Source organism: Trachurus trachurus, assembly GCF_905171665.1.
Source record: "Trachurus trachurus genome assembly, chromosome: 14".
NCBI lineage: Eukaryota > Metazoa > Chordata > Actinopteri > Carangiformes > Carangidae > Trachurus > Trachurus trachurus.
Window position 1 is genome coordinate 8455078 of NC_139903.1, and position 20013 is coordinate 8475090.

General features: G+C 41.7%; 1 protein-coding gene across 1 annotated transcript; it reads left to right on the forward strand.

The window, feature by feature from the left end:
• The first annotated feature begins 1124 nt into the window (after nucleotides 1-1124).
• Nucleotides 1125-19761, forward strand: ints2 (integrator complex subunit 2). Its single transcript, XM_083986312.1, has 25 exons — nucleotides 1125-1424; nucleotides 2084-2390; nucleotides 2488-2626; nucleotides 2815-2917; nucleotides 3306-3419; nucleotides 4655-4785; nucleotides 6484-6654; nucleotides 7386-7603; nucleotides 7828-7953; nucleotides 8172-8243; nucleotides 9553-9667; nucleotides 10201-10269; nucleotides 10542-10676; nucleotides 10773-10949; nucleotides 11645-11759; nucleotides 12513-12617; nucleotides 13317-13481; nucleotides 14244-14445; nucleotides 15632-15757; nucleotides 16222-16423; nucleotides 16569-16850; nucleotides 18010-18117; nucleotides 18243-18348; nucleotides 18684-18860; nucleotides 19071-19761. Exons 2-25 carry the CDS (start codon nucleotides 2098-2100, stop codon nucleotides 19253-19255), a joined length of 3636 nt encoding a protein of 1211 aa, XP_083842438.1. The 5' UTR covers nucleotides 1125-1424; nucleotides 2084-2097; the 3' UTR covers nucleotides 19256-19761.
• Nucleotides 19762-20013: the final 252 nt, after the last annotated feature.

Genomic DNA, 20013 nt, shown 5'->3' on the forward strand with positions numbered 1-20013 from the left:
ACAGAACTGTAAAACCAAGCAAGCCATATAAATCTAAATTTACATAGGCTATGAAATGTATACAAGGTATAAAGATATTTATGATCCACGTTGTTATCCATATTAATTTCTGCAGCTTGACCACCTGCCATAAGAGCTTTGGTCTCTGCAATCTATTTTCCATTCCTCATCAATGGTGCAGAAAATGTATCACAATTTGTATTTAATTAAACCGGAACACTCTGGTGGTTATGTATCCAAAAGGTAATCTTGCTTTTTTTCCAGTTATTTTATCCTCATGAGTAGATAGAGTAGAGCGTCGGATCAACCTAGGCAGACAACTTGCTGCAGCTTCTTTAGCAAGATCTCCATCACACTTGACTTGATGTGTCAGCAGTGATGGGAATACGTTTTTTCCAGTACAGAACGAAATTGTTTTCCCAATTATAGCGCCATTACCGTTACTGACAATAAAATACGCCGTTACTTGACTCCCATCACAAAATAAAAAAAATAATGCACCCGTTAACGTGTACGTAATATGCTTTTTTTCTCAGCCCATCAACTAGCCGGAAAAAGCCGTTTATTTGGAACTACCTGTGCGGATGGATACTGAGTGAGTTGGTTAGTTCCAGATAAAAGGGAGGTTGGGGGGGTCCAAGTATTAATTTGACATATTTGAGCATTTTATAAAAGAAAGGTTACGCAATAGTTCATTTTCCTGGCAATTATTAACTTTAACATTAGTAACTTTATCAGCAACTGCGACACTGTGTAGTCGTGGAACCTGCCTGTGCGGAGGAACATTGAGTGAGTTGGTTAGTCCCAGATAAATGGGAGGTTATTATGGGGGGGGGGGCTAGTCCAAGTAATTTTACATATTTGAGCATTAAAAAAAAGAAAAGAAGTTACTTTTCCTAGTAATTAGTAACTTTTAAATAATGTAGTAATCAGTTACCAACTCGGTTACTTTTGGGGGATAGGAAGGAACTAGTAACTACAACTGATTACTTTTTGAGAGTAACGACGTGTGTGTGTGTTTCATCACAGCGCTGCCTGCCTGCTGCCTGCTGCCTGCAGTCTGTCCGCTGATAGTGTGTCAGTGCTGTCAGCGCTACCACACGGTGCTGAGTCCGACTGGGGCTCAGTTCATTCACTGAAACAACACTGACATATCTGCACTGTCTGTAGATATAAAGACAAAAAAACACCGGTGGACATGCGGGATCTATAATAGACAGGGGCGTGAGTGAGACATAACGCTGCTTTTAAGACATAATTATTTCTATAAACATAATTATCGGTAAAAGGTTTTAGGTTTTAGACAAGTTGGTCCGGGTCACCGGTCACCCGTGTTACGGAGCTCGGCGGTGCAGACCCGAGTCCGAGGTCCCGAGGCCTCGATGGTGATATTTCTATTTAACAAGACGTCGTCCTGATACGAGGTAAGATTATCCTGGTTTAATTATTATATTTATATAAACTGTTTGATGTTTACACGGCGGAGACAGACTAGACAACACGGAGGAGAAGTTAGCCTAGCCTAGCCTAGCCTAGCCTAGCTTAGCCTAGCCGGCAAGCATTGATAAGCTGTCAAATTAGAGTTAATTATATGTTATGGTATTATTTGTGCTTTACAGTACATGCACGTCTGTGTGGTATTAGCGAGTAAAAGTCATTTCCTGACGTGGGGACTGCAATTAACACGTCGGGTGTAATGATGATATTGACAAGCTTTCCAGTAGTAGCTAGCATTAGCATTAGCCTAATGGCAACATCATATCATAGCAACTAAGTTAAGTCTTTTCTCTGTTTACAAACACACGTCCTTCTCAGGCATCATAAATACTAGACCAGTCTGTTGTAAATTCAGAAATGAATGCATTACCACTGCATTGCATCTGCAGTTAATCAAGTTTCCTTTGTTAGCTTTTGCTGTTACTTAGCATGACATACTTTTGTAGTGTTACTGTGTGTTTGCTAAAGTCTTAGTTGATTCATTGCATCTGTACTTTTCCCACAGGCTGGCTAAATATAAGTCTGTCTATTCTCGTTGCTTCAGAAGCAAACTGAAACTCCTCTATGTTTTGTCTTTTCTCGCAAGGTTTGTCTGCAGAGATGGCAGACAGTATGGGGCTGCAGTTTGTCAGTGCCTATGCATTTGAAGCCATGCAAAAGGTGGATGTGGTTCGCCTGGCTGCCCTAAGTGATCCAGAGCTGAGGCTACTGCTTCCCTGCCTAGTGAGGATGGCTCTGTGTGCCCCAGCTGATCAGAGCCAGACCTGGGCACAGGACAAGAAGCTCATCCTCCGCCTGCTCTCAGGAGTGGAAGCTGTCAACTCCATCGTAGCACTTTTGTCTGTTGACTTTCACGCTTTAGAGCAGGATGCACGAAAGGAGCAACAGCTCAGGTATAGAATATAAGTTACAATATCAGTGCAAGAGTCTGGTGATTTGGGGATTTATTCATTTTAGGCAAATCAAACATTGTGCTGTCTCTTCTGCCAGGCACAAGGCGGGCGGCTCTAATGGAGAGAGCATCCTGGTGTCACAGTTGCAGCACGGCCTGACCCTGGAGTTTGAACACAGTGATCCTCTCAGGAGACTCCGCCTGACCCTCAGCGAACTGTTGGCAATCATGAATAAGGTACAGTCAGAGGTCCATCAGCATAATCCAGGGAAATAATAGGACACTGGTAACTTCTATGTACTTAGCCGAACTTGTATATTTATATTCCACTGGAAAAGAATAACAGGTTATTAGGATTTTAATAATTTGATGACTTGGGATGTTTGATTATCAAATTATGTTTTCTTTTTCCTTGTTGTTCCCAGGTGGCAGATTCAAATGGAGAGTTTTTCTTGAAATCGTCTGAACTTTTTGAAAGCCCTGTTTATTTGGAAGAGGTTGCAGATGTCCTCTGCATTTTACAAGCAGGTATTTAACTCCTTGCATCTTGTATGTATTTTCAACTACAAACAAGCCTATAACACGCAACTTATATATTGTAATCAATTTCTAATTTTGTGACTCCACATTTCTTTTGTATGTTTTTTATTTGTCATGATAGGTCTTACATTTCATCCATAATGGTCTTAAAAAGTCTTAAATTTCAGCTGGTGAAACATGCAGAGATATGGTTAACAATCATAATATACTGATTGTGTGAGTTTGTTGATTATGGTTCTAATTGCGACATAAAGGTGTGGGGGGGAGTTTGATAGTAATAATGAGGTGAAAATACAGAATACACAGGTAAATATTAGTGATGTATTGTATTGATATTTTAAACAGTGTAAAATGTGCTAATTTTTCTGTTCCACAGAGCTGCCGTCCTTGCTGCCCATTGTGGATGTGGCAGAAGCTTTGCTTCATGTTCGAAATGGTGATTGGTTTCTGTGTCTGCTGGTTGCCAATGTGCCTGACAGCTTCAATGAAGGTAATTCATCTGTGTCACAACACTACACCTAATGTCAGCCGATAATGTGAGATGGAGTGGCTGGCTAATTGGCATCATATAGTTACTGAGTGTGGCTCCTGTGGCAGGAATAGACCTTTACCCAACATCACCTTACAGACTTTCTGTGATCGTTTTATTATAATTCTAGGCAGATTGTTATTCAGTTGCCATTACGTTTGTGGTCTGAGTTGAACCTTTTCCCTCTGTAATTCTTGCCATGCCACAGGCCTGAGGTTAGGCGTATTTGTCTTTGATTGATGATGAACATTATAGTCCTACTCTGGCTCAGAGAGCGACCAGTGTGTGCTCTTAGAGACTCAAAGGAAAATGCCTGCTGTCTCCAATGCCTCCTTATCATGCAGAGGGTCACGGCTAAGTCAATAGCTTATTTGTGTATGTTACATACCGGTCATTGTCAAAGAATCCTTTTTGGTTTTGTTACTGGAAAAGACCTTGAACAGTTAAAAGTGAAATAAATTGATTTAAGGGTGAAGTGTGGGAAATGACTCTGTCTAGAATCATCAAGGCCTATCACATTGAACACAGTCTGGTAACCAGACCTAACTCTACCGGCTCTTTTATGGCATATGAAATAATCCAGACGTGGCAGAGATGGAAGCTAATATCATTTCAGTCTCAGCTAACCATAAACAGTTTGCCTTTTAAACCGTCAGCTGGAAAATGACATAAATCCTTGGAAATGTTCTCCTCTGATGGCTGTTAAATCTTATTTACAGGCAAATAAATGAGTCATGATTCTATGGTGTGTGTGTGTGTGTGTGTGTGTGTGTGTGTGTGTGTGTGTGTGTGTGTGTGTGTGTGTGTGTGTGTGTGTGTGTGTGTGTGTGTGTGTGTGTGTGTGTGTGTGTGTGTGTGTGTGTGTGTGTGTGTGTGTGTGTAGATGAACACGGCTTGTCACAACAGTGTGGAAATAAAGTGTTACAGTTGGGTAGTGATGTACAGAAAGCCAGGAAATCTTTAGGGATAGATTAAATCATTCAAATGATTGTGGCATACAGTATTAAAATTTATTGACTGTATAGTTTTTACTTTACTTTTCTGGAAGATCATCAGTATCAGTGAGCTTGTTGCTGATACAAATCAGCCTCTTTAAAGGATCAAAATGTTCAGTTGTAGGAAATTCAGTGGGTTCATATGTGCTGCGTGTTTACTTACATGTTCATGTTTGTCTGCCTGTCTGTCTGTCTCTGCAGTTTGCAGAGGTTTGATCAAGAATGGAGAACGTCAGGATGAGGAGAGTGTGGGTGGGCGACGCAGGACCGAGGCCTTAAGGCAGCTCTGTCAGATGAACCCCTCACAGGCCCTCAACATCAGAGCCATGGTGGTCAGTGACACTATTATTACTACAAGAACAACACCAGGGCTCCAGACTGCGACTAAATGGTCGCATTTTGCGACTAAAATTTGATACAGTGCGAGTAAATTTTTCATCTACTCGCGCATGTGCGACCAGTAAATTTGCCGATTTTTTTTTTTTTTTTTAATGACCACTGTGATTGGCTCATGTGTGAAAAGAAACGTGTGTTTCTCTTCTCTACACCTCGGAGCGGAGGAAACGTCTTTCCACAGCAGAGCTCCGTGTGAAACAGCAGGAGACACACAGACCGGTGACCTGCATGTGTGTGTGTGTGCTGTGTCACCTGCATTTTTTTTTTTTTCGACGGCTCGCTACAAACCTTAAACATCCCATAATATGCTCGCGCTCTCAGCAGCGGTACTCAAATCGTCACAAGGCAACGAAGCAGGTTGACTCGCGCTGCAGAACGCGCTGCACAGACTAGGCTCGGAAATGATTGATTGATTGTTGATCGATAGATCCTTTTTTTTTTGGCCGTGCGGGGGGGGGGGGGGGGTGTCGACGAGTTTGATGCCAAGGAGTCCGTGCACATGTGGCTCAGTCAGGGTCAGCAGACAGGGAGGTCAACAAGGGCTGGCCTACACAGGCACCTTATGGGGGGGGGGGGTCTGTTCTAGGATGAGTTTACCACAAGTGGTGTGTCTACTTGTTCTGTTATTGGTCAGTGCAGCCTAAACATTAACTTTATATTTTCAATATTTAAACTGTTGCACAATAAAATGTGAATTTAAAACATTATAGTTTCTGTATTTATGCAGTATTTATCAGTAATACAGTGAAAATTAGAGGAAATGTGCAAATTTACTTTGCAAGTCGATTTCGGTGTGCGCCCCTAAATTTTCTGCTTGCGCTCCTAAAATTTTAAGTTAGGGGCCACTGTGCTCCTAGTCAAAAAAGTTAGTCTGGAGCCCTGAACACAAGAAAAGAAAAATACCATCTGCTGCATGGCCTCATGTTTGCGTTGCAGGATATTCGTTTGGAGACTCAATGTTGCTTAAAAAAAATTGTGATTTCAACAGAACTGTTTGTTGTGCTTGTATTTATTATTATTATCAAAGACCTAATAATGACGTTTTACTCCACAGATGTATTGCATGATGTAGTGAGTTAATAATTAACCAGCAAATGAAGTGTTGTCTGTTTTTTTTTTAGAAACATTTCATTCATGAAGGTTAGAATCACAAAAGATTTTTCGTCCCTACTGATTTATGTTGTGATACACTTTGTGATACGATCCCCGAAGGGACAAATTTGTCTTTTTGCTCCGCCTTTTCTCTCGAGAAGGTTATAGCACAAGGTCAGTTATTGAACGAAGCCCAGGAGGTTGTACAGTTTCATTGCTTTGTTGAAGGCTGGATCAGGAGGACTCTCCTCAGGCAGTGGAGCATGTCATGTTCTGCTGAAATTAGGACATTTTAAAGACTAATCTGCAGCTGGTGTTTGTTAACATATGGATTAGATTGAATCGTGTATAGATGGTGTAATGGTACAAGGACAGTGATGTAACAACAGGAATTGCATTTTGAAGCAACATATATTACATTTCGAATGCTGAATGAATATACTGGAAGACGCCATCATTTGAGAGTTGGTTGGGGGGTGAAAGAATATACAATAAAAACAATATGTATTTAACGTATCTTTTCTAATTCTGTGTGTCCCCAGGTGGAGGAGTGCCACCTGCCTGGCCTGGGTGTGGCTCTGACCTTGGACTACAAACCAGACACAGCAGATGAGGCAGTCAGTCCTCTAGTCTCTTATGTCAGCGGTCTACTTCTGGGTACCAACAGCAAAGTCCGCACCTGGTTCAGCATGTTCATTCGCAATGGACAGCAGGTGAGTAGGCAGGATATGAATGAACATGAGCACTGGTGTTAAAGTGTAACCATGTTGTGGCACACCCACATGGCCTGTTAAAGCAGTGTTACCATGTTTGAGCAAACACAAAGCTACTACATCTTCGTCTCATGGATGAAACTTAGCTGAGAAGTTTAACTAGGTCATGCATGCAAGAATTATGGTTTGATTTCAATTAGACAGTCAGGGTAAAGAGGTTTAACACGTTCTTTGCCTGTAGTAGTTGTTGTTGTTGTAATAGTAGTAGTAGTAGTAGTGGGATAACCTTAGTCTGGATAAAGCCTGGGTTTCTAATGGGCAAGTAATGTAATTACCCTGAATGAAAGCTCTGGCCGTGATCCCAGTTCTCTCATAGACAATACCCTCTCACTGAACTGAACTGATCAGTTGTCAACTGAACTCAACTGAACTGCCCACATTTTAAGCTAAAATATAACAAAAGACATCATGGAAATGGACATCTTTCCATCTCCTGGCAGTTTTATAGTGTTTTTCTTTTAAAAGAAATGTTTTATTGTTTCTTTAATAGACAATAACACTCTCTCTCAGCTGTGTGGCCTTGCAGAAATGTTCTGTCCTCATTTAGAACTTCCCATTTTGTTTATAATTTACATACATGCACAATAAGATACAACTTAAACAGCACAGCACTGCTATGAGTTCTGAGATGACCCGTGTCTTTCCCTCTCTTTTTCTCTCTGTCCTGCCAGCGAAAGAGAGAAAGCAGCTCGGTGCTGTGGCAGATGCGCAGGCAGCTGCTGCTGGAACTGGTCGCCATCCTGCCGCGCTCGCGCAGCACTCACGTGCCCAATGACGGTGACATAGGGGAGGGCAGCTCAGGGTACTCTGGCCTCAGAGAGGAGCATGTGGTGAAGGCCAGCGCTCTGCTCCGACTCTACTGCGCCCTAATGGGCATTGCTGGTCTCAGGTAATGCCCATTGATAGAGAGGACACATTATCTACTGTATTTGTTTTAATAATGATTTGGGGTTTTTAATGTATTGATGGAACATATTGCTTGGGTCATAGCTCATAATGTTTTCATTTAATACATAACCAAAAATAAAGACAGTAAATTTGTGTAAAGTAGGAGTTTATCTTTTAAAATGTCACGTTTTTAAGAATGATCTCTTCATTGTGACGATTTTTCAGACCTACAGATGAAGAGGCAGAGCAGCTGCTACAGCTGATGACGAGCCGGCCTCCAGCCACCCCTGCTGGCGTTCGCTTTGTCTCCCTGTCTTTCTGCAAGCTGCTGGCCTTCCCCACTCTGGTCAGGTACACAAAGCTAGTCTTCTTGACGTACTTAAAGAAGTTGTTTTTTCATAAGCTGGGATCACAAACTCTATTCAACTAACAGGTGGTCTTGAGTCCTGATTCACTGCCAATGCAGGCTGCTTGCCAGGGGTCTTGTCTGCTTCTTTGAGCATTTCATACTGTCCTTTTGTTATATGGAGTGTGAACATTATTCTGTGTGTGTGTCTGTCTGTGTCTAGCACTCCAGAGCAAGAGCAGCTGATGGTCATGTGGCTGAGCTGGATGATCAAAGAGGAGGAATACTTTGAGAGGCAAGAAAAATCTATCTCTATACCATTATACTAACTACTATGCTATGCTAATATAGTTTAAAATATTTATGATAACATGGTATTATTATGGAAAACTGTGGTTCTTTGTTTTTATGGGCACATTAATAGTGAATAATAAGTATTTAACCATACTCAATTAAATGGCACAAATTTTATTTTGAAAAGTAATATCACTATATGATATGATTATTATGCAGTGATACATTATGCGTTTTGTACCCACTTTTAACTGTAGCTAAAGCAAAACCTCTCTCAGGATTATTAGAAATTGTGTTGAGTTTAACATGTCATTTGCATTAAGGCACAAGTTTTTGTGCTGCCTTTACATTTCCACTCTAAATATTCTATTAGCTGTTTTAAAATCATAAAACATTGCATAATAAATTAGAGATGAACACTGTAAACAGCTGAAATGGTAATGTAACATAATTTATCCTGATGTGTTACGACTCCATTCATGATGGGATGGCTGCCTTTTACAGAATTAGTAACGATTGCATAATGTTGCATTAGCAAACATAGTTAAGCATCATAAACATTTCATAAATATATTTAGTACAAGATGCCTAAACCACATTTTGGATAAAAAAATATCTCCTTATTTTGTATTTCTTTAGTTGTTTAACAATGTCAGTTGCTGTTGGATGTTCTATTAATATTAATATTTCAAATATATTTCATCACGTTTTTAGTATTTTGTCAGCAAATATGTGATAGTTAGAGGATTCTCTGTTGTCGTATTTACCACAAACTAGTATGGGTTTGCTCTCTGATCTTTTGCTGCAGAGGATCAGTCGGGGAAGAGTTTACAGACTCTAAAAACAGAGGGGGAGGATGGGCAGAAACAGTACCAACATTCAGTAGCTATGTAGGGAAGCTCGGGGGCTGCATAATTTTGTTTCTGCAGTAATTGGAATTAACTTTTTTTTTTAAGTAAATCTGGCAAATCCGATGTATTGGTATTCTCAGTTGAGTCTGTCTTGTTTCCACTCTTTGGAGGCATTTGACATTCCCCATGTGTATGTGTGTTGTTCATGGGAATAACCAGTGATAAGTGCAGCAATGCACATTTATTGATGACTAGTCCTTAAAACATCAATCATCACAGTCTTAAGTGACTTCAGGGGAGACTATGTGTGTATATGTGTGTGTGGGTTTGGTGCAGCGACTATAATCAGTTTTATTAAAATTCTGTCCTGTAAAACTGCCGGATTAACAACAAGTCTTAAGTGTCTTTTTTCTCACTTGCCTTGCTTGCATATGTGTGTGTGTGTCTTCTTCCTTACAGTGCTGCGGGCGTATCTGCTTCTTTTGGAGAGATGCTATTACTGGTTGCCATGTATTTCCATAGCAACCAGCTCAGCTCCATTATTGAGTTGGTGTGCTCTACTTTGGGGATGAAGGTAAGGTGCTAGGTGGGAGGGAGGGAGGGAGGGAGGGAGGGAGGGAGGCAGTGATCAATACATCAGTCTGGCTGACCAGCTACTGGCCCCACTCCTCCACTGCAGCAGTGGCGCATATGAAGAAGACTATATCACTGATGAAACACTTGCAGCATACACATATCTACCAAGACACTCTATACCCTGTGGCCAATTTTCTGTTTTATTACTTATTAAGTGCACAATTGTTTCCTGCCTGTGCGCTAAGTAGTTTTCCTGTCTCAGTGTATTTTCCACTAAGATGTGTTATGTAATTGGATTTAGAGCCTGTTTGTTTCCACCCTAGGGCAATCCTCTCAATTCAATGTTGTGATGTTGTGCCTGCCATGTAGAATTTTTCTTACGAAATATGAAAGGAGGGAATTACAAAATACCAGCACTGTTGCCTGCAGGTTGTTTTCACTCAGAGTAAACCTACTGCTGCTTATGGTCTTTTTTTTTTTTTTAATAAATTGTATTTTATACATTTTTTTGCATTGTTCAACTTTCTGCAGATTGCTATCAAGCCGAGCTCTCTCAGCAAGATGAAGACCATCTTCACACAGGAAATCTTCACAGAACAGGTACATGCATTGTGTCTCGCAGCTGGTTTATTTTCTTCCTGCAGCGATGATGGCATATTGTGGTTACTCTAAGGCTTTTTATATGGCAGTATAATTCAATAATGTGATGTGAAAACCTTCATATTGAGCGATATAGAGGGTTGTCGGAGAAGGAGGCAGATAAATTATTTCACCGTTGCATTTCCATTACAATATGTAGTCAAACTTGCGTAGGTGTTCTTTGAAAGGTCCATTTTTTTCTGTACTAATGACATATTATTTCTGGTGTCTAGGTGGTTACAGCCCATGCTGTTCGGGTCGCAGTGACCAATAATTTAAGTGCCAACATCACAGGATTCCTCCCAATTCACTGTATCTACCAGCTGCTTCGGAGCCGAGCCTTCACCAAGCACAAAGTGTCCATCAAGGTTTGTTATGTCACAGTGACGGCTGGATGACTTGCTACTACGCGTTCGTTACGTCCGTCTTAAATAAATAATTTTATATTGTGATGCATTTTCTAGGACTGGATCTATCGCCAGCTCTGTGAGACGACCACCCCCATCCACACCCAACTGATTCCTCTGATCGACGCCTATATCAACTCCATCCTCACTCCAGCATCCAAAGCTAACCCCGAGGCCACAAACCAGCCTATCACGGAGCAGGAGATCCTCAATGTCTTTCAGTGCTCTGCTGGGGTGAGTTACGGGAACAGACAAAGTCTAAACTTGCACTTAAGAGCTGAAAAAGTCAGTAGTTCTGTGCATTGCACTTGTTAATTTTGTCATCTATTAACATCTCATATTTATACAACTGTATGTTTAAGTGTTTGAAGGCAATGATTTCCTCTTAAGAATTAATTGAGTTACATGTCTTTAATGGTACTTAACATAATTTAACCTTTTTACACTAATTTAAACAACTCCTTTACTCCTGCTACTCTGATATACTTGACTTAATTATTGTAATTATTAGCTATGGTTATTGTTGGCGTTTAGTATGGGTCTATTGAATCCATGCTAATGTTCGCTTCTTCATATTTGTAATTACTTCAGTGTAAATTATTACCGTATTGGTAATAAAACACTTAATTAGATTATAGTTATCCAAATTTTGTAATTAAAAATCCTGTTTTGAAAACATTTCTTAAGAAAATAACAGTTTCTGTCAAGAATTTGTTGAAAAGTTGATAATGGTTAAAGTTGCAGGTGGTTGTAATTAGGCTAAATTATTGTAGCTGTAATTTATCAATCAATTTCCCATTTTAAGCATCCAATGATTTTATATTGACCTCTTGGAAGTGTCTATCCCCACATTTACTGCTGCATATATGCTGCCTGTCCCTGGCCTGTACATGTTATTTTTTGCTTATCTCTGTTTCTCTGTTGGTTAGCAAGGGGAGGCCAGTCGAGGAGGACGACAGCGCTACTCCATCACCACCCAGCTCCTCATCCTGTACTACATCCTGTCTTATGAGGAGAACCTGTTGGCCAGCACCAAACAGCTAGGTATGTACAAGACAATAACTCTGCCTCATACAGCACTGTGCTTGTCCTCCCTCTGTGCTGTTGGCTCACTTCCTTTCCTTTCTATTTCTTGCTCTTTTTTTTTTTTTTCTTCTTTTGGCTGTGTAAAGTGCGCCCATTGTCATCTCCTCCACTGAAGAAGGCATTGTATGTGAGATGGAGGGAATTTGTCAGGCAGTGAGAGAAGAATGGCGGCTTTTGTCCTCTGTTAAGTTGTAGGAGACACTCTCACTCTGGATGTGCAGTCATTCATCCTTTTCTCTCCCGACACTGACTGTTGGCCGCTTCATACAGAATAAATGGAGGGCTGACAAAGAGCCAAGTACAATGGCTGTGGGAGCTAAGCTAACTAGGACAGCTGTAGGTTAGATTGAGCATTAGCAGTTAGCCTAGTCAGTGTTTATACTCTCCCAGGACGAGCTCTCCTTGTGCCCTTCATTAGGCCAGATTTATGTGAGAGTTTATGCCCATCTCTTTAATTGCTGTGTTTACCCAAGTGCTCCCGTAGCCTTCAAGGAAGGAGTAATGATGCCCATCAGCAGTGGTAATGAACCCACGTCAATGAAAAATCACCTCCGCTCCTCTAACACATTGGCACAGTGGCTCTGCCGTCCTTACACAGCCAAATAAAACACTTATAATCTGTCTTGTCCTTCTTTTGCTTCATGTTTTCACCCTGTCTATTTACTGCCCCATGGTTTCTTTGCTTCATTCACCTTCTTGCTATTTTTTAAGCCCTGATGCAGAGGAAACCAAAGTCCTACTCAGCAGCCTTGATGGACCAAATCCCCATTAAGTACTTGGTTACACAGGCCCAAGGGCTGCAGCAGGAGCTAGGAGGTGAGACATAGTCTTAATGAATATATATCCACATTTTACTTCATAAACATACATATGTTTGGCTATTTTCAGGATATTTATGTTTATGTATTATGTATACCGTACTTTCCGGACTATAAGCCGCTACTTTTTTCCCCGCCCCGGTGTCCCAGCTCTCGTCTCTGCACACCGTACACACAAACGCGCTCCGTTACCCGTAATCTTTTGTTTATGACGGTTAAGACTACACAAACGCACACGCCGTAACATCGTATATGTTATGTAACGTTATCCATCACTCCATTTATTGATTTTTCGCCGGCTTCGTTGTCAACAAATGCACATGGGCGAGAGGAGCGTAACCAAAACAGCGGAAAAGCGAGTGGACTTGCACAGTTCCCTACTGTCTTTCTGTGTAAATATCTCATGTTACAACATGAAAACCTGCGGCTTATATTCAAGTGCAGCCTATATATGTGTTTTCTTTTCAAATTTAGCTGGTGCGGCTTATACTTAGATGCGCTCTATAGTCCGAAAAGTACAGTATTTATGTATTTTTTTTTGTGGCAGGGAATTTCTGCCATTTATGTGTCTCAATGAGATTACCTGCATAAACAAAAGTTTAATAAATTAAAACGCACACAAAACAACTTAAAACAAAAATCTTGTGGGAATGAACTTTAACAACCTTTGTTGTTTTTTTCCCCTCCCTCGTCCCAGGCCTGCACTCGGCCCTGCTGAGGCTCCTGGCCACCAACTTTCCCCACCTATGTCTGGTGGAGGACTGGGTGTGTGAGGAGGAGGTGACTGGCACTCTGCCCCTGCTGAGGAGGATGATGCTCCCCAGCAACACCTGCAGATACTCTCAGAGCCAGCTCCACCAGGGTGAGCTATGTTGGAACAAGGATGAAAGAAATGTGGCTAGGGACAGTGATTCTGAATTTAGAGATTGCCTATTTATTTCTCTCAAAATACCCCTAGCCGAGCAAGTAAAAAAAAGAAAAACATCCATTAAAGAGAAGTGAATTCAGACAGGTCTTAATGGTAAATTAACCACCAGTGATAGTAATCTGCCATGTATAGTCAGTCACATGCCATGTAATCAGTCATGAGTGGAAAAGAGAAGTGATAATACATCGGCAGGTGAAAGCCTTTATCCAACTCAAATCTTATCTCAGTGGTTAATCCTTCAGGGTTCAGAGGATTATGCCGTAATCGGCTTTTCATTGATAGAGATTCTTAACAAAAGCATAAGTGTAACATATCGTTTTTACACACCATTATGCCGGTTAATGCATAGTGTATATATGTTTTACAAAGTGGTATTTAAGCAAAGTTTGAAAAGTGTTGCAATGCATCTAGAGTGTTTGTTTGATCCTTCTGAACTGCAAACCTCTTCTGGATGACAGTGAAAAGAATAATGACTGATTATAAGTATTATAACAATAGAAATAGTTTCTCTTTCTTCCATAGTTTGGTGTTTTAGTTGAGTCGTAACAACAGACTTGATTAACTATTTTGAGGTCTACGCTTGGAGGGAACGATCGCTCAGTAGTTTTTATTTTTTATCTTGTACAGCAGATATTTGTGATAACTTGCAGCAAGACTTCACAGCTATAGTGTTTCTCCCCCCCCCACACCTCTCAGCCTTCCAGAAGATGCCATCCAGCAGTCCCAGGTTGATGCGGATCCTGGAGCACTTAACACTCCTCTCACCTGGTGACCTGATCCCTTATGCCGAAGCCCTCACATCCAGCATGGCTCTGCTGCTGGAGCCTGCGGTGCCGCGCCGCATACTGCAGACTCTCAGCAAGCTCTGGATGGGCCTCAACACCGTAATGCCTCGCAGGTATGCACTCAAGACATGATTGCAACATTGTGGACATAAGTGTTGAAAATGCAACTGTGCAGCCTCATTCGAGAAAACCACTGAAAGTCCCGTGGGAATAATGGATCATGGTAATTGGGATATTCTATTTATTTACATAGTACAAGTTTAGATTTCACATTAAGTAACAGATAATTGATATTCCTCATGGATGTGGTTTATTTACTGTGTTAGTATTATTTGTATGCATTAAATTAATGAGTTCAAACAAGTATGTTGTCTTCACTAATTAGATTTTGGGCTCTTTGGGAGCTCAGCGTAATACGAGATAAATAACATCTGAACTCAAGACCCAAAGAAAAACATGGATATGAAGACACAGATTAAGTGATATTCCCTTTTCTCGAGTCAAATTTATGTTGGACTTTTCAGGAAAAGGTCGGCAAAAGCACTTTGACTTTGGTGTCATCTCTATCGAGGCTCTGTAAAGCTGCCATGAGACTCAGTAGTAAATGGATTAAAGGAGGACATGTGGTTGGAGAGTTTCGGCCGCTGTGTGAATAGATCAGAGGTATTGAACCAGGAAACTCTTGTCGGCCTGTGTGAACCCTCTGGACAGAGGACAGCGACCTACACTCTGCCCCTGGAGCACAGATAACCAAAGCTCTGAGCAGACATCCTATCGATCCAAATAGGAGTCTCCAACAAGAAGAGCTCAGGGCAGGCAGGGAAACCGAGGGAGACGTGAGGGATTGTTGCCCCCCCCCCCCTCCTCCCCCTTCTCTTCCTAACTCCCTCTTGTAGTAGTGGATGCTGCAGAGGACTAGACCAGAGGCTTTGGTGAATCTTGGAGGAGGGCAGCCGTGTCAGATTTCACACAGATCATCTGATTGATGAGAGTGTGTTAGCTGCAGGAAGGCTTGGAGCTCCAAGAGTTCCCCCCGCTGTTTATAGTTTAGTGTTGGTCTGATAAGAAAGCCTGAGGGTGAAATCCTGCCACAAGCTCATCTGTGAGAAACTGAATCACTAAAGTCATTAAACCCCTACTGAAGTGTGTCACATTGTATTTGAATATTTCTTTTCCAACTGAACTTTTAATCAGTTATATATGATGTTGCAAGTCATGTTCTATATTTTCTCTTCTTCATAACACTTAATTGAAGTATGAATGAATGTTAAACTTCTTCAAATGTGTGTTGTGTTGCAGGTTATGGGTGATGACAGTAAATGCCCTCCAACCCTCGGCGAAGCTGCTCAGGCAGCAGAGATACACTCAGAACGACCTGATGGTGGATCCTCTCATTGTGCTGCGCTGTGATGAGAGGGTGTACAGGTAATTACAGCACTGTCATCCCCTCAAAAGTCAGTCCGGCCGCCCATTTTTCCGACTACCCATTAGTCTGACTTATTCTAGAGGGTTAGGGTTATTTAAGTTGGAGAAATGGGAAGTCAGAGAAATAGGAAGTCGGACAGACGCCATGCGCCCTCAAAAGCCACACACTTCAAAGGGATACAGCCAGTGGATACACAAACAAACACTACATTTCATCAAAAAAAAAAAGATATTTCTGAGGAATTATTGTAGTTATTTAAATGTGTTTTTAGAATCGTATTTCCATCATCAATAAAGCTTAAGGGATCTATGACTCCACAGTGTTAGAAAAAGAAAAAGAAAACAAGGCACTAAGTTTTGTGGTTGTCCCTGACTGTACTTTCCAAATTGCGCCACAAGGCCACAAACAGACAATGAATTCTGTATGCATTTATTACCGTAATTGATTCATTCATTTGTTGCAGGTGTCCTCCTGCGATGGACATTGTGCTTCACATGTTGAATGGTTACCTGCTGGCCTCAAAGGCGTACCTCCACTGCCACCTGAAGGAGACGGCCGACTTCGATCGTCAGACGCAGACCGTCTCAAGCCTGGGGGTTCCTGGACAGCCAGACACACCTGAGGTCACCAGGGAGGAGCTGAAGAATGCACTTCTATCTGCACAGGTATTTCAACTACTTACTGACGTATTCACACCCACTTTGCTAAGGAGTAGTTATGTTCAATGCAATGGGAGATTTATAAAGCATGTGAGATGACCTTTTTAACACCCATCCATTATAACCGCCTGTTTCTGTTTAATCCCCCCAGGATAGCGCAGCAGTCCAGATTCTCCTTGAGGTGTGCATGCCAACCTCCGAGGAGCAGCAGCTGGGGGCCAACACAGAGAGCCTGCTGAAGAGCATCAGGGGTCCCACGCCAGGGAAACTAAAACAAGGAAGCCTGGCGCCCAGGGCCAGGGGGGGCATGGAGGACACCGAGCCAGAGGGAGGTCTGCTCAGCGACTTGAGGGAGGTGCAATGTCTCATCTGTTGTTTGCTGCATCAGATGTTCATTGCTGACCCCAACATCGCCAAATTGGTTCACTTTCAGGTAATACGATAGAAAAAAGGCTGCGTGGTCAGAAACGGAGGGAAAACTGTTAAAGAGATAGTTCAACATTTTGGCAAATTGGCCCATTGCCATAATCCCTATAGTTTTAGGAGTAGGTTCGTTACCTTTAATTGTCGGTGTAAGCTGTTCTTAGAACGGTGGAGCAGAGCCGTGAGCTGCTCAGAGCTACGCTACGGAGGCTCATGGGATTTCTTGGTTTCCCTCATCAAATACACAATCCAACAACTCCAAAACGCTCTGGTGGACAAGTTGTGACCTGCACATTCACCACGCTATGAGATAATAACAGAACGTTATGAGACAGAGTTGTTTTAGAGGCAAATGCAGAGACTGCATGCCGAAAAATTGCCCCCGACGGAAACGCGCATCAGCGGTTTTGTATAAATTTACCTCTAAAACAACTCTGTCTGGTAACGTTCTGTTATCTCATAGCGTGGTGAATGTGCAGGTCACAACTTGTCCACCAGAGCGTTTTGGAGTTGTTGGATTGTGTATTTGATGAGTTTGTCCTTAGCGTAGCTCTGAGCAGCTCGCCGCTCTGCTCTGCCGTTCTAAAAACAGCTTGCACCAACAATTAAAGGTACTGAACCTACTCCTAAGACTATAGGGATTATGGCAATGGGGGAATTTGCCAAAATGTTGAACTATCCCTTTAAAATATGACACAAGTCAAAAATGTTTTTGGTGCTTTTGTTTAAACATTCCTGCATGCCTAGATTTTCTGCTTTCCTCCTGAGCTTACCATTGGAAACTAATGTTATAATGTGAAGGCCCTTTGTGTGACGGTGGCATATTGCTGAAAATATATTCTAGTCAGTTCTTCAACAAGGTGCCAAGTCATGTTGACCTCATTAGCATCCCACTCTGCCATGGCGGTAGTGGTAGGTGACTGCAACACTCCCAGAAGTAGCAGACGACCAGATGGTGAACTTCACCGCACCCGTCCTTCCTCTGTCACACTGATAATCCATCTTTGTCCACACTGCTTTGTGTATTTTTTTAATATACTGTACACACAAGTTTGGATGAGTTACCTTTGAGCCTAAATGATTACTTGATCAAAAAATACTTTGTATTCTTTATTTCCTCCCTCATTATTTCAGTAAATTGCATGTTTTATTTTCTCTCTTTTTGTCAGGGTTACCCTCAAGCTCTGCTGCCTCTCACTGTGGCGGGCATCCCCTCCATCCATATCTGTTTGGACTTTATCCCAGAGCTGCTGGCCCAGCCCCAGCTGGAAAAACAGGTGAGGCCTCTCCTCTCCTCTCCTCTCCTCTCCTCTCCTCTCCTCTCCCTTTGTCTATTTATATTTACAACATAAATAAGGAGGAAAATGTATAACCTCTTGTGATTGTGTGTGTTTCCTCGCAGATCTTTGCAATTCAGTTGCTCTCCTACCTGTGCACCCAGTATGCCCTCCCCAAGTCCCTCAGTGTGGCCAGGTTGGCCATTAGTGTCATGGGAACCCTCCTTACAGGTTTGAGAACAGCTTTTCTTGACTTATCTCGTGCTTGTGGTTGTCTTGTCGCCATGCCTTATTCAAACCAAATCTGTTGATCTCCATCATTTGAGCTCCTTCCAACAGACTCAATCTGTGTATAAATCACCTAGTGTCCTACAGTGTTTGCCTTGGTGTGTTTCTCTCTATATTTGGCTGCCACCATCTGGCCTTTGGCAGCTAGTGCAGCATTTTCTCTCCATTACATAAGTGTAACATACTGTATGCACAAACTTATAAGCTGCTGTCTTAAAGAATGCTCAAGACCTTTGTAAACATTTAAGTGTATGTATGTGGTGTCTTCTTTTTTTTAGTGCTGACTCATGCCAAGCGCTTCTCCTTCTTCATGCCCACCCTGCCCTGCCTGGTGGCCTTCTGCCAGGCCTTCCCTCCACTTTATGATGAGGTTGCAGCTCTGTTAGTGCAAGTGGGGCAAGTCTGTGCCTCTGATGTTGCCACCAAAGCCAGGGACATTGACCCTTTCATTGCACGTAAGTGGTGTACACACGATTAGTAACAAAGTCTTTTGTAATATTAGACAATATGAATTAAATCAACATGAAAATGCTACTTTTTTGTACAAAAATAGTCTGTAGAGTCTGTAGTGCCACCAAGATGGATGGTAAAGATATCTATTGAAGGGATCAACCTTTGTTCAATAAATGTCTGAGCAATCTGTTGTTGTTTTTTTTTTACCTTAGGGCTACAGTATCTGAAAGACAAGCCTCAGGAAGCGTTGGTTCAAGGAGAAGGAGGATCCTCAAAGCTGACTTTACCGCAGAGGACAGCAGAAGAACTGGGTGGAACTGACCCTGATGTTCAAATATGCTACTGTGTAGAGTCCACCTTCATGGACATCATCACCTCCACCCTACAACGTTTATAGGCCAAGCACACACGTCCTAGAGGGAAGAGGAGGGAGGAGACTTCAACAAACAACTCTTAACACTGCCCCTGAAAGACACTGACACTCCCAGGAAGGGCTTCTGTCAACACATCCATTCATCCTCAACAAATGGACTCAGAGTAATGCACCTTTTGTCAAGGGCTTTCAGATAACATACCGCTGTGGGCTGTTTTCATTCTGTGCTCATAATGGGACGTGTATCAACGCTCAACGGTCTTTTTTTAGTCAGTCAACTAATGAAAAATGCATTCTTTACCATTAGTCTCCTTTTTGACATGTAAATAAATCACAATTTCAAATTTATTCATAAAATGTGTGTTTATGGATTCACAATTTGTAGAAAGTGAAATGCTGTTATACTGATTATTGTTAAATGGGTACATTTTCTTGACCTCAGTAGGCATATTTTTCTAAGATTCAAGTATTATGACCTTTTTCTTAGCAACTGAAAAGATGAAAATGTTGCCTTGAAATAATATGTAGAGATTTTGTACTGTATTTGTTTGTAATAAAACAAAGGAAATTTGTTTTTGTTTCATAATGTGTGGTTGGTACAAAATGAAGTTGTTGGGTAATCCCTGGTTCTTTGACACAATGAGGAAGGCCTCCACCCCCTCTATTAACCAGTTCATGGTCATTCAATTAAATTTTTTTTATATAGCACCATATCATGCAGAAGCAGTTCAGAGTGCTTTACATAGATAGGACGACATGAAAAAAGGTAAACAGCAATAGAG

Excerpts from the sequence above, each read along its gene's own strand:
- ints2 (XM_083986312.1), top strand. The coding sequence starts at position 2,098 with ATGGCAGACAGTATGGGGCTGCAGTTTGTCAGTGCCTATGCATTTGAA. Across the intron at positions 2,918-3,305 it reads CCTCTGCATTTTACAAGCAG|AGCTGCCGTCCTTGCTGCCC; the intron begins GTATTTAACTCC and ends TCTGTTCCACAG. Across the intron at positions 7,954-8,171 it reads GCCTTCCCCACTCTGGTCAG|CACTCCAGAGCAAGAGCAGC; the intron begins GTACACAAAGCT and ends GTCTGTGTCTAG.